The 15711-nt window shown below is 43.0% G+C and overlaps 1 protein-coding gene across 1 annotated transcript; it reads left to right on the top strand.

Moving 5' to 3' along the window:
• The first annotated feature begins 1265 nt into the window (after window positions 1–1265).
• On the top strand, window positions 1266–3791 carry adra2a (adrenoceptor alpha 2A). Its single transcript, XM_020469244.2, has 2 exons — window positions 1266–1591; window positions 1731–3791. The coding sequence occupies exon 2, from the start codon at window positions 1916–1918 to the stop codon at window positions 3233–3235; it is 1320 nt and encodes a 439-aa protein (XP_020324833.2). The 5' UTR covers window positions 1266–1591; window positions 1731–1915; the 3' UTR covers window positions 3236–3791.
• The last annotated feature ends 11920 nt before the right edge of the window (window positions 3792–15711 follow it).

Raw genomic sequence — 15711 nt, 5'->3', positions numbered from 1 at the left:
TCGTCCTTTCTTAACCTATTTAAATCATGTCAAATATGTGACGCTTTTGCATTTTTTAAAATGTTTTATGGTAGAACAGAAGTTGGAAGCACCTATGGTCTTATTAGAAAAGGTCAAAGTTAAAACGCATAATAGTTCATATTGTTTTCAGTAAAAGCATAGTACTATGTGGTATAATTCGATACTTAACGGTAGGTTTTACAATCCTGAATGTCACATAACATCAGTGGTGATGGCGCGCCTCAGGCTATTTCTTCCAAAGCGAATCCGAGAGAGACCGACGCCGGGCGCGGAAGCTTTTTCAGAAGACGACAGGTGTCACTGTGTCCTCGCGCTCCATCCGCACGCTGACGCATGATCACTAGCAGTGATGTTTACTCAAAACACAGGATTCCGCTGTCATATGATATCACACTAACAACACCTTCCTCCACTCCCCAACTACACATGATGTGATAGAAAAGCTTTATACTGATAGAAGGCTATGTTATTGAAAGCACCTGTTCCAAAATGGAAGAGTGGCTAAATTGGGCATAGCCTACCTCTTGGTGTTATCACTCTTCAAGTTGATCCAATGCGGTCTGTCTCAATAACATGTTACAATATGCAGAAATCGCTCTGCCATTTCCTGGTTGCTAAAATCCTTATAGCCTAATTTCAGTTTGTGACAAAACAAGCAATTGTATCATCTAAACTGCTATGAAATATGTTTTCAATAACCACAAATATTGTTTTTTCAGTTGTTTGAAGCGGGTGTGCAAAATCGAAAATAAAATACACGAAAACTAAACTTAAGAACAGGAAGCATAGAAGTAGTGCACATGGAACAGATCTATCGCTTCTTAGACTTGCTTTCAATGAAAAGGACAGATCTGTAACTCACATTTCGCGGTCGTCCATCAATGTTGATCCATCAATGATCATCACATGGGCTGACATTGGTTATTTTACCCTATAGGCTAACTATTAAGCTTAGGCTAAAGCCAATGTTAACTGGTCAATAGTTTACTGCTTAGTCTATAATTATCTTACCATTGACTATGAACCCCAGCCCCTTTCGGTTTTTTTTCTATATCGTTTTAACAGTTTTAGAATGGTTGGTGTGACAATAAATGGTGCTTGAAATTGGTTGGATCGTGAACGGAATAGAGTTGGCGCGCGCCAAGTAAATAAAAAGCCTGTGTTTAATTTCCACGTGGTGTAGGCTCCGGGTGCTGCTATAGCAACCCAGTTCTGGGAGGTTGGGGTTATAAATAGAGGGCGTGGCAGAACTGAGTTTGGAGCGGCCAACAGTAGCATAGTAGGGCGATAGTCTCCACTGATAGAACCGACAGCGGCAGCAGGAGCAGCAGCCACAGGATAACGTGATTACGGCTCTATTAGCTCTCCGCTAGTGAGACAGACTTAGATACAGAGCTGTGCAGAGGAAAACTGACTGTGAAACCTTAGCTCGCGCTCTTCCATGGAACACAGAAGATATGCGTGAGAAGCCAGCTGATTCGGGTAACTGACCTGCATGAAGAAGTTGCTCACTGTCCATTCTATTGTCGGCCACTCAAAAGGACCCAAGTGACACAGCACAATGCTTGAGGTAAGAGTTATATTTAGTGTGTACCTGCTATATTCTTGGAAAGTATAACTAGAGAGTTATGTTGTATTTGTGTAAATTGACAGTTAAGGCATCTCCAGTTCCTGCTAAAATTCTTACTTCTGCACCTCCTATTTTTCAGATGAAGTGACAATCAGCTGTATTCAACTTAAACTGTTCTTGATCGACCAACATGCAATGGAGAGAAAAATAACAAAAACAAAAACACTGAAGAGTCCCACACCCTCACTTTCCAGTCTTCCAGTTGCAAACTACATGGTCTCCTGGATGACATTTGCTGACCTTACATGATTGTAAGGAGAATCAATGGCGGGGTGGGATAACATGACGAACGTGACCAATGAGACTCTTACAAGCACGACCATCATGAGCAACATGACCAATGAGACCATCCTTTGGGGTCCGCCCTATAGCCTCCAGATCTCGTTGCCCCTAACGATCCTGGTCGGGATGCTCATCCTATTGACAGTCTTCGGCAACGTCTTAGTGGTCATCGCTGTGTTTACTAGCCGGGCCCTGAAGGCCCCTCAGAACCTCTTCCTGGTTTCGTTGGCGTCGGCGGACATTTTGGTTGCGACCCTGGTCATTCCCTTCTCCCTGGCCAACGAACTCATGGGCTACTGGTACTTTGGTAAAGTCTGGTGCGAGATCTACCTTGCACTGGACGTTCTCTTCTGTACGGCATCCATCGCCCATCTGTGCGCCATTAGTCTGGACAGGTACTGGTCAATCACCAAGGCCATCGAGTACAACCTGAAACGGACACCGCGCAGGATCAAGTGCATCATCGTCATCGTGTGGGTCATCGCCGCGGTGATCTCGTTCCCTCCCCTCATCAGCATGGAGAAGGAGAGTGATAAAGAGGAGGGGCCGGTGTGTAAGATCAACGAAGACAAGTGGTACATGATCTCGTCCAGTATCGGCTCGTTCTTCGTGCCCTGCATCATCATGATCCTCGTTTACATCCGGATCTATCAGATCGCTAAGAAACGGACGCGGGTACCACCGGGCGACCGGAAACCCAAAATGGCGGCCGCAGTGTCGCCGGTGACGGGCAAGAAGGAGAACGGAGCTGGGGGAGTCGGAGGTGACCAACACGCTTGTCACGAGAAGCTCAACGGAGAGCAAGGAGACAGAGAGGGGGATGAACACAGAGGAGAGGACGAGAAAGAAGGGGAGATAAACGGCGTGGACATGGAGGACTCCTCATCGTCTGACCACCAGGTCAACAACCCCTGTTCTATCAAGAAGAAGAAACACACGGCTAAAACCAAACTGAGCCAGATCAAACCAGGAGTGGACCACCCGGCGCTGCCTAAACTGGTGGTGAGACAGAGCTCTAAGGGGAGTCGATGGAAGGGGAGACAGAACAGGGAGAAACGGTTCACCTTCGTCTTGGCTGTGGTCATTGGAGTTTTTGTCGTTTGCTGGTTCCCCTTCTTCTTTACCTACACTCTGACGGCGCTCTGTGACTCGTGTTACATACCTGACACACTGTTTAAATTCTTCTTCTGGTTCGGCTACTGTAACAGTTCAGCCAATCCCATTATCTATACAATCTTCAACAATGACTTCCGAAGATCTTTTAAAAAGATTCTCTGCAGGGATAACCGAAGAATGGTATGATTAGACTTGGGACTTTTTGGTTGTTTGTATGTTTTAAAAATATATATAAATTGTTATCGTGCATGGTCGGATCCGTGGCTTTAAACAAATAATGTACCTACCTGTGACAAAACATCTACATGTTTTATGTTGCAAAGGCTTTTGGGGGAAAGACTAAAACCCACTACAGTATGTGCAGTAAAAGCATCAAAATGTTGTTTTTCCAAAATGTCGGCAGCACTACGCCACACCACAGCTTGGAAACAAACTATCCTGTGAATACCGACTTTAAAAAAGCTCAACCATTCCAGCCACGTTCATCCAACATTCAATGTTTTTCTACAGTTTTGTGAATGTTTGAATCACAATATTGGATAAACGTGGCCAGGAGTATGATACTATATGGAGTATTTTATGATATGTTGATATGATGTTGGAATAATTGTCTCTTTCTGAGCCACCTTGGTGTGTTCTATTCATTGTTATTGAAACACACGGCCATTTCATATGATATCAAGCTACAACTGGGAGAAAGGTTTACCATAGTTATGTTCAAGAATAAACATCTCTCAATGACCATTGTCATGGTTTCTGAACTCTTATACAAAGGTCAACTCTGAGATGACAGCATCACAATAGTATACGTGGTCACTCACACACACACACACACACACACACACACACACACACACACACACACACACACACACACACATACTTCTGATGAAAATAATAATAATGCCTTAAGTTCATGGCTAGGGAGTGAACACAGACAATGGGATCGGGAGAAAGAAGTGAGACTGATCATTGTTCACGAAAGAGCTGAAAGACACTGCTTCAGTGTGAGGACAGGGAATGTAGTGTGTCATTTCAGGAGTAGCACACTGTATAAGGATAGCGTTCCATTTTGAACATAGCCTAGCAGCTGTAATCAAAGGAACAATGTTAATTCCCAGTCTGTTCAGACACACACTGGTAGTTAGGCAGTTATGAGAGCAGGTCTCATCTATGTTGCAGAGTAACGTATCATTTAGAGTTCCACGTACCGCCGCCTCACGCATCATTAAACCCAGGATGTGGATCTAGCTGGCTCATCAAACCAGAACCTGATAGACTGGTCATGGGCAGAACACTCACAAACAAACACACACTCTCTCTCGCTCTATCTAACTACTGAGCTCACATTTAAAGAAGACATCAAATGAATGTTAGTCTAACCCTAGCTTTGAATGTTAGTCTAGACCTAGCTGTGAATGTTAGTCTAGCCCTGGCTATGAATGTTAGTCTAGCCCTAGCTATGAATGTTAGTCTAGACCTAGCTATGAATATTAGTCTAGACCTATCTATGAATGTTAGTCTAGCCCTAGTTATGTTAGTCTAGCCCTAGCTATGAATGTTAGTCTAGCCCTAGCTATGAATGTTAGTCTAGACCTAGCTATGAATGTTAGTCTAGACCTATCTATGAATGTTAGTCTAGCCATAGTTATGTTAGTCTAGCCCTAGCTATGAATGTTAGTCTAGCCCTAGTTATGTTAGTCTAGCCCTAGCTATGAATCTTAGTCTAGACCTAGCTATGAATGTTAGTCTAGCCCTAGCTATGAATCTTAGTCTAGACCTAGCTATGAATGTTAGTCTAGCCCTAGCTATGAATGTTAGTCTAGCCTTAGCTATGAATGTTAGTCTAGCCCTAGCTATGAATGTTAGTCTAGCCCTAGTTATGTTAGTCTGGCCCCCTAGCTATGAATGTTAGTCTAGCCCTAGCTATGAATGTTAGTCTAGCCCTAGTTATGTTAGTCTAATCCTAGCTATGAATGTTAGTCTAGTCCTAGCTATGAATGTTAGTCTAGCCCTAGTAATGTTAGTCTCGCCCCCTAGCTATGAATGTTAGTCTAGACCTAGCTATGAATGTTAGTCTAGCCCTAGTTATGTTAGTTTAGCCCTAGCTAAGAATGTTAGTCTATACCTAGCTCATAGAGTTGCACAGCATGGTTTTTAAATGCCAATATCGTCTGTGTGAAGATATTGGCTATGTTCCCTCATTTTCAGGCAGAGAAACAGACCATAGATTTTTTTTGTAGATTTTTTACTCCAAACAAACCACCACGCTCTGTGTTCGTTCACTTGGGCCACATAACAAGAACCTCATATGAATCAGCTCAACTAACAGACCTGCTGGTAAGTCTACAGCCCTCCCTACACACACACACACACACACACACACACACACACAAACGCACACACATCCCTCATGGTAATAGATCAACAAACCTGAGTGCTCATTTGTCACCAAGAGGGCCCAACCAATCAAAATAAAGGAATCAATGTCACCCTCTTTCCTGCCATCTCAGACATATAAATTGAAGTTAGGAGGAGATGCTGTGGAGCTGGAATCACATTTGACCTGACTGCCTCACTGGTGATGTCATAATACCGTATAGTGGAGGAGGGAAATGATGATGAATCCAACACACCTGCGTAATATTCAGACCTCCAGTGCACTTTCAGCAAAAAACATCCGCTTTTTCAAGGGGCCTACCCAAACATACCAAACAATATCATCGGGGCAGAATAGGGCAATATGATTATGGGCATTGGTGTGATGACGAATTGTACAAAGCTGAAAAACATACGCACATCCAGGTACTTTTCTCAGGTACTGGAGTTGTAAGCAAACTAATGGACAACAGGAAGGAAAATGCTGCACACTGCTGCTCATGCTCCCAGGTGATATTTATTAACAACAACGTTTCGACCCTTAGGTCTTCATCAGGCATCCATAACCCAGGTGGGGGTGGAAGGTCCTATATATAGGGGCAGTACCCAGTGACATCACTTCCTGAAACAGGAGGTAAAAGAAATGATAACATAGTTTCCCAATATTAACATTCAATGTATCAATATATATGATCATACACAGGGAATGTGATCAATATTTACAGTAATATACATACACATACAATATTCAAATCAAATCAAATCAAATGTATTTATATAGCCCTTCGTACATCAGCTGATATCTCAAAGTGCTGTACAGAAACCCAGCCTAAAACCCCAAACAGCATGCAATGCAGGTGTAGAAGCACGTTCAATTAGGATTTTTTTTAAACACAGTTTAGACATATTGAAACTATAAAAACGGTTTCAAGTCAAACTCGTCATTAAGGCCAAGAGGAGACAGTGTGTTGAGCCTGTGGATCCAGAAAGAATCCCTTTGAAGAAGTTTCCTCTCAATGTCCCCACCCCTGTGTGACATCTTGACCATTTCTATTCCAATGTATCACAGAGAACTAATAGGAAGTCCAGCTTGTACAAAATGAGCACCAACCAGATGTTTTGTCTTATCTGTCCGTATGTTGCTGCGGTGCTCACTGATCCGTGCCTTAAGGCTTCTATGGGTTTTACCTATGTAAGACAGGCCACAACGACATTTAAACATGTAAATAACATTGGTAGACATACAAGTAATCAGGCCCTTAATCTTAAATCTTTGGGGGGGGGGGGGGGGGGTAAGTGAGTTGCATTTGTATGTGTAGCTGCATTGAGCACATTGGCCACATTTGTAATTACCCTCTGGAACCTTGTCCAAAAACGTTTCCCTTTCCTCTGGTGGGTAATCAGATTTAACCACAATATCTCTCACGTTTGGGGGTCTTTTAAAAACCATACGTTGGGGATATTTAAAATGGGTTTCAATTGTGGGTCGGTATCAATAATGTACCAGTGCTTCCTGATAATGGCCTTAAATGCCTTCCCCAATGGTGAGTATTGGGTGAAGCATGAATTGACTGATAGTGAGATTTTGAATAAGTGGACGTGGATGAAAGCTGTCACCTCTAAGGAGGGTATTTCTGTCCGTAGGTTTCCTATAGAGATCTGTAGAGAGGGATGTTTTGTCCTGAATAACCATCACACCAAGAAAACGGATTTACGATAGGTCATAGTTAATGCTGAAGGGAAGGTGTTCATTCATAGGGTGTAGGTAAGCATGGAATTCTAAAAGTTCTTATTGGGTGCCTGTATAGATCACAAAAATGTCATCCAAATATCTACAAATTAGGAGAATATTGGAGAGAAAAGGGTTACGGTCTGGATTCAGCACCACCTGTTTTTCAAACATACCTAGATATAGGTTAGTATAAATAGGAACATAGTGCTCCCCATTGTTGTCCCTTTGGTCTGGAGGAAGAAGTGTCCTCTGAAGAGAAGATAGTTGGAGGTGCCAGTTCAGCCAAGTCCACCATACGATTGGTGCTGGGTAGAGCATTAGGGGGAAGTACATTGAGGTAGAACATGAGGACCTCTTGGCTGCTCTGATGGGGGATGTTAGTATATAGACTGGTAACATCAAAAGTACACAGAGTAGAATTTTCAGGTACAGTTGAAGTCGCAAGATTACATACACTTAGGTTAACAAACAATAGTTTTGGCAAGTCGGTTAGGACATCTACTTTGTGCGTGACACATGACACATGCATGAAGTAATTTTTCCAACAATTGCTTACAGACAGATTATTTCACTTATAATTAACTGTATCACAATTCCAGTGGTCAGACGTTTACATACACTAAGTTGACTGTGCCTTTAAACAGCTTGGAAAATTCCAGAAATTATGTCATGGCTTTAGAAGCTTCTGATAGGCTAATTGATATCATTGGAGTCAATTGGAGGTGTGCCTGTGGATGCATTTCAAGGCCTACCTTCAAACTCAGTGCCTCTCTGCTTGACATCATGGGAAAATCAAAAGAAATCTGCCAAGACCTCAGACAAAAAATTGTAGACCTCCACAAGTCTGGTTCATCCTTGGGAGCAATTTTTCAAACGCCTGAAGATACCACGTTCATCTGTACAAACAATAGTACGCAAGTATAAACACCACGGTACCACGCAGCCGTCATAGCGCTCAGGAAGGAGACGCGTTCTGTCTCCTAGAGATGAACGTACTTTGGTGCGAAAAGTGCAAATCAATCCCAGAACAACAGCAAAGGACCTTGTGAACATGCTGGAGGAAACAGGTACAAAAGTATCTATATCCACAGTAAAACAGGTCCTATGTTGACATAACCTGAGAGGCTGCTCAGCAAGTTTAAAAAGGCCACTGCTCCAAAACCGCCATAAAAAAGCCAGACTACGGTTTGCAACGGCACACGGGGACAAAGATCATACTTTTTGGAGAAATGTCCTCTGGTCTGATGAAACAAAAATAGAACTGTTTGGCCATAATGACCATCATTATGTTTGGAGGAAAAAGGGGTACGAAAGCCAAAGAACATCATCCCAACCATGAAGCACAGGGTGGCAGCATCATGTTGTGGGGGTGCTTTGCTGCAGGAGGGACTGCTGCACTTCACAAAATAGATGACATCATGAGAAATGAAAACAATGTGGTTTTATTGAAGCAACATCAGGACATCAGTTTTTTTAACAAACAAAAACTGAAAAATTGGGGGTGCAAAATTATTCATTTTGCACACCCAATTTTTCAGTTTTTGTTTGTTAAAAAAGTTAGAAATATCCAATAAATGTCGTTCCACTTCATGATTGTGTCCCACTTGTTGTTGATTCTTCACAAAAAAATACAGTTTTATATCTTTATGTTTGAAGCCTGAAATGTGGCAAAAGGTCGCAAAGTTCAAGGGGGCCGAATACTTTCGCAAGGCACTGTATGTATGTATGTGTGTGTGTGTGTGTGTGTGTGTGTGTGTGTGTGTGTGTGTGTGTGTGTGTGTGTGTGTGTGTGTGTGTTTGTGTGTGTTTGTGCGTGTGTGTCAGTCACCAGATCTCAACCCAATTGAACACTTATGGGAGATTCTGGAGCAGCACCTGAGACAGCCTTTTCCACTAAATGATGGAATATCTCGTGGGAGAATGGTGTCGCATCCCTCCAAGAGTTCCAGACACTTGTAGAATTTATGCCAAGGTGCATTGAAGCTGTTCTGGCAGCTCGCTATTAAGACTCCCTATTAAGACACTTCATGTTGGTGTTTCCTTTATGTTGTCAGTTACCTGTATATGATAGTACCATAGAAATATAATGAATATCTATTTTATATGAATAGATCTATCTTTCTATGGATAGTACTGTATTAGGCTGGGTGTATTGTATACCATGATGCCAAATTCCCTAAACACAGATTTCCCGGAAAACTATTTGGGTGGACAATCTATTTTCCAGAGCTCATTATTACCGAACGCAATTATCTCTCATCCTCTCACAGACAAACAGAGGACATTTGGGGATTTGATTATTGAACCTTCCTGCCATTCTGAAACACACACAGGCGCACATGCACACATTCATACACACACAGGCACACATGCACACATTCATACACACACAGACACAAACTCTAAACAGACACACATTCTCAGCCGTTTTTTCTCTCCTCTCTCTCTGTGCCGTCGATGGAAACAGGAAGATTTCCTGTTCACTCTGATAAGAGACATAAAATTGATGTTTTCAGTCGCTCACAGTTGCATTAATGAGGTTTTAACAGAATACAGCAAAGACACACACACACACACACACACACACACACACACACACACACACACACACACACACACACACACACACACACACACACACACACAGAATCATAAAGGAGATTCTTCCCATGAACAAACGTCAATCATGGATATTACTGTAGAGTATATTATATTATAGGGTTTAATTCTGATATAATAATGAAAGATGATTATAACAGTTATATTAAGACCCATTCCTATTGGTGCTCTCTGATCCAGTGTTCCGGGTGTTCCTTCCTCACTGTGTGAGGGCATACAGTATAAAGACTGTTGTAAAGGAGGGACAGAGCTTCACTGTGTTCTCAAATTCATGTTCAGGGAGAGATATTATTATTCTAATCTGAAGTCACATTGAGTGGGTGATGATGGACAGCTTGTGGGTGTGTGATGGAGATTAGACCTAAGAACTCTCCTATTTGGCAGTCTGTAATGGCATTAAACATAAACTGACATTTTGATCCAAAAAACAAAACTGATCCTAGATCAGCACTCCTACTCTGAGACATTGTGGATACGGGCCCCTGATATGGTTGTCTTATGATGAACACAGAGGTGGTGAACAGTAGGTGGTAAAGGCTCTCTGATTAACAATGTGACTGAACAAATAAATTGACAGGAAGCAGTGTTGCCAAACATAACTACTGACCTTAATTCATCATTAGGGTTAGACTGACTGTCACGCCCTGACCTTAGAGAGCCATTTTATTTCTCTATTTGGTTAGGTCAGGGTGTGATGTGGGGTGGGCATTCTATGTTGTTTGTTTCTATGTTTTGTCTGGGTATGGTTCTCAATCAGGGACAGCTGTCTATCATTGTCTCTGATTGGGAATCATACTTAGGCATCCTTTTTTCCTTTTGGTAGTTGTGGGTAGTTGTCTTCATTTGTGCATGTATAGCCTTACGGAGTTTCACGGTCATTTTTGTTGTATTATTGTTTTGTTGGCGACATTTGCAAATAAAGGAAAATGTACTCTCACCACGCTGCACCTTGGTCCATTCCATATGATGGTCGTGACACTGATATTCATAGCTAGGGCTAAACTGACACTTATAGCTAAGTCTAGATGAACATTCTTAGCTTGGGTTAGACTAACATTCCTAGCTAGGGCTAGACTAACATTCCTAGCTAGGATTAGACTAACATTCCTAGCTAGGGCTAGACTAACATTCCTTGCTAGGATTAGACTAACATTCCTAGCTAGGGCTAGACTAACATTCCTAGCTAGGGCTAGACTAACATTCCTAGCTAGGGCTAGACTAACATTCATAGCTAGGGCTAGACCAACATTCCTAGCTAGGGTTAGACTAACATTCCTAGCTAGGGCTAGACTAACATTCCTAGCTAGGGCTAGACTAACATTCCTAGCTAGGGCTAGACTAACATTCCTAGCTAGGGTTAGACTAACATTCCTAGCTAGGATTAGACTAACATTCCTAGCTAGGGTTAGACTAACATTCCTAGCTAGGGCTAGACTAACATTCCTAGCTAGGGCTAGACTAACATTCCTAGCTAGGGCTAGACTAACATTCCTAGCTAGGGCTAGACTAACATTCCTAGCTAGGGCTAGACTAACATTCCTAGCTAGGGTTAGACTAACATTCCTAGCTAGGGCTAGACTAACATTCCTAGCTAGGGCTAGACTAACATTCCTAGCTAGGGTTAGACTAACATTCCTAGCTAGGGCTAGACTAACATTCCTAGCTAGGGTTAGACTAACATTCCTAGCTAGGGTTAGACTAACATTCCTAGCTAGGGCTAGACTAACAACCCAAAAGGCAGACTATTATGTATCAGGCATCTACTATGGTGGGAAATGAAGACAGCAGCTGACAACTTATGATAAGGCTGAGGACTGCTGGCAGAGTTAGCAAGACAGAGGAAATGACTATTCGTTAGTTAAAGGACCAGTTTAGAAAATTTATTGTGGAAACAGAGATACTATAGATACTAGCTAGACGGATGCAAAACCTTGATCAGGCTCGTAACATGCAGTGTCATTCAACGCAACATGCACTAGACTAACATTTATAGCTAGGTCTAGACTAACATTCATAGCCAGGGATAGACTAACATTTATAGCTAGGGCTAGACTAACATTTAGAGCTAGGGCTAGACTAACATTCATAACTAGGGCTAGACTAACATAACTAGGGCTAAACTAACATTTATAGCTAGGGCTAGACTACCATTTATAGCTAGGGCTAGACTACCATTTATAGCTAGGGCTAGACTACCATTTATAGCTAGGGCTAGACTACCATTTATAGCTAGGGCTAGACTACCATTTATAACTAGGGCTAGACTAACATAACTAGGGCTAGACTACCATTTATAGCTAGGGCTAGACTACCATTTATAACTAGGGCTAGACTACCATTTATAGCTAGTGCTAGACTACCATTTATAAAAAGGGCTAGACTAACATAACTAGGGCTAGACTACCATTTATAGCTAGGGCTAGGCTACCATTTATAACTAGAGCTAGACTAACATTTATAGCTAGGGCTAGACTAACATTCATAACTAGGGCTAGACTAACATTCACATAACTGTAAACTCTCAGGCAGAGATTGTATTGCCAAAGAATTCCTTCACATAATTCAAACCAGACGCAAAGAGATTCAGGTTCACAGCCAACAGGTGTGTGTGTGTGTGTATATATATGTGTGTGTGTGTGTGTGTGTGTGTGTGCTTGCGTTGTGATGAAATTCCTGGCTATCCCCGTCCACAACACCCTAGCAAAACTAAAACCTACTTGACAGCGCTCACTGTTGCCCCTAGTGGCTGATTTCCACGTAATCTCCTGACGTCCTCAGATGGATGGACGTCGAATACTGACTTGTACCGTGAGCTACCAGGCTGGAACAGATACCCACAGAAAGCATCTCTGTGTCATTTTATTGGGGTTGAATGTAATGGTGTTATCTTTCATATTGGAACCCGACACCTTGATTCTGTATCTGTTATGATGTTAGAGGAAAGTTTCCTATCAAAGATACGTCTCTTATACTTCCTACTGAGATGCATTGTGATCATAACTCATCTCAATCTCCTGTTACACACACACACACACACACACACACACACACACACTTCGCCTTTCCTGACACAGTTCAAACAGTCCGTCTCTGTCCTGTTCAGACACAGTCGGCAAATTTACCACGGTAACTCTTCCTCTCTGTCCGTTGGTTTATAATGAATCTATACACCAGCCTAGCGCTCCAGTCTCCAGCAGAAACAGACCGGCCGTAGGGCAGTTTGGCAAATGCCAGATGGGCTGGTCCATTGTTAGCTGAGTGGGCCTGTCTAAATAGTTTTTTCTTGAGAAGAATTATCATTATTTGGCTAATACTGGGGGCCTTGAAGAAAACCATGGGCCATAATGGGGACCTTGAAGAAAAGAATGGGCCAGTGTGGGGCCTTGAAGAAAACAATGGGCCATTATGGGGGCCTTGAAGAAAACAATGGGCTAGTTTGGGGACCTCGAGGAAAACCGGTGTGTTAGAAATGCCCAGGCCGATTTCTGGTCCCAGTCCGTCTCTGGTCTCCAGCCCATAAAGCATTATATTATATTATATTATATTATATTATACACATCTCTCCTGTCATTCTCTCTCCACAGTCTCTATGGGGTTTTTTCATTACTGGTACCTCCTAAAAGAGAATGCTAGAAATTAATGGAATGCCTTCTTATCCTATTAGAACCCAATGGCCTGTGGAAAGTATTGGGGGCACACACACACACACACCACTTCCCTCTGTCATCGCAATGCGTCATCTAGAAAAAAATCATGCCGGTGATTCATAAATGCAGATTTTTTTATACAACTGCGTTTTTCTATGAGTATCTTGTTGTAGCTGGAACCTGATGCACCTGAGGGAGGGATGTGTGTGTTAATGTGTGTGATGGACAACACTCAGCCAGGAGCAGAGAGCTCTTAATGGGATGACATGAATGAAACAGATATTGTGAAGTGGCAAACAGATATTGAAGAGGGCCAACAGATATTGAAGAGGGCCAAGTGTGTCATGATAAATGTATTATTCAACCAATTAGATATTTTCACTCATCTTTGGTAAACTTTTAAAAAAAAAGTTTTACAACATTGCTCCATTTCAACTGACACTGTATTTTTTGTGCACGTTACAGGGAATAGGGTGCATTATATAGGGAATAGGGTGCATTATATAGGGAATAGGGTGTTATTTGGGGTGCTTCCTAGAATGCAATTCAGGCCCCTAGTCTAGGTCAATATATAGTAGGAGGAAGATAGCCTTACTGTCATAGTCCGACTCACTACCTGTATGTCAGTTGGGATAGAGCCTTGAGTGCAGGTTGGGCCCTAGCCTGTCAGAGATGTCTTCATGGGCCTGTTCACAGCACCACAGTGTAGGAGGAGGATACTAGAGGATAACTTTCCTGTCACAGCCAGTGATTTACTACCTATCTGTCTGAAGGGGGGCTCCAGTCTCTCACTCATTCAATTACCACTGTTTTATGACTCGCAGACCATCCACAGAGCACACATGCGCACACGCACACGCACACACACAGCATCCCCCAGAGTAAACACAGTAATCTCTGCTCAATCAAATACAGCCAGAGGGCCTCATCCAGATCGGATAACTCACAGTCCTGAAGATGCCATGCTGCCAGGCATCCCTACTCCCCACCTTTATTGGTTTGTTTGGGCTTTTACAGCAAATAGCTAATAACTAAGTCTGTCTGGTCTCTACCCTCTGCTGCCACAACAATACAAAAAATGGGTCTGTTTTTTAACACTCATTTTCTCCTGGCTGTCACTGAGCGAAAGAGCTGTTCGGTTGTTCATCGATAATCTGTTTATCAATATGTTTCCAAGCCCACAACCAAACATAACATCATGTAATGTTCTACCGTCTATGTTGGCGATGAGGACAAAACAACAATCGGGATATTGACGATTCCTCAGACATGTTCTTTTTATTTCCTGGCTGTCACTGTAGAAAGAGCCGTTTGTCTGTCCTTCGATAAACTCGACAAAACCTGCCACCGTTAGTCCAAGTAATCACACATTACAAGCATCTCGTAGACCATCTATGTTGGAGATTAGAGCAAAACAACAATTATCACCGTCTAGGCTTCTCCTTATTGGTTCAATGAATCTCAATCACATGCTGGTAATGATCATAACAATCTCCTTCCACACCTTGCAATAACCCTGATGTAATGTTGGCGCGGTGAGACATCCTCCTCCGGGAGTCTCTGCAAACCTAAGAAGGATGCTGGCAATTGAACCTCTGTCGGTTGCCTGACTGCCTCTAATTTCAACCATTTGAAGCACATCTGTAATCTTTTCCTGTTGCATTACCTTCGGGGTGTGTGTGTCTATCCAAGGATGAAGAGCTTCTGAAAGAACAAATACTCGTTATCGCTTATCTCCTCAAGCGCTGCCGCGCCGACACCAGTCGGTGACGACGGTGGCAGGCCTGTATAGCCTACAGCACAGCCTTGAGTCCCACTCTCTCTTCCATGTTGGTGTGGTTTTATTGGACGATAGGACAGTGAAAAGAAGACAATAAAGGTATGAGTGTGAGACAGAAGGGGACTGGGTAGAGTTTGATCCCATGCCAAATCAGGCCAATCTGTGTCCTGTCCAGGGGGTGTACTTATACATCAAATTGCCTCAAGTTACAACAAGAGATCAGTTCCTGACCAATGGGCTGTTCTGGCTCCTTTCCTATGGGCCGTTCTGGCTCCTGCCCTATGGGCCGTTCTGGCTCCTGCCCTATGGGCCGTTATAGTTCCTGCCCTATGGGCCGTTCTGGCTCCTTTCCTATGGGCCGTTCTGGCTCCTGCCCTATGGGCCGTTCTGGCTCCTGCCCTATGGGCCGTTCTGGCTGCTGCCCTATGGGCCGTTCTGGCTCCTGCCCTATGGGCCGTTCTGGCTCCTGCCCTATGGGCCGTTCTGGCTCCTGCCCTATGGGCCG

This window comes from Oncorhynchus kisutch, linkage group LG1 (assembly GCF_002021735.2).
Source record: "Oncorhynchus kisutch isolate 150728-3 linkage group LG1, Okis_V2, whole genome shotgun sequence".
Classification (NCBI taxonomy): Eukaryota; Metazoa; Chordata; class Actinopteri; order Salmoniformes; family Salmonidae; genus Oncorhynchus; species Oncorhynchus kisutch.
Note: the sequence above shows the minus strand (reverse complement) of the source record. Positions and strands in the feature narration are given on the sequence as shown.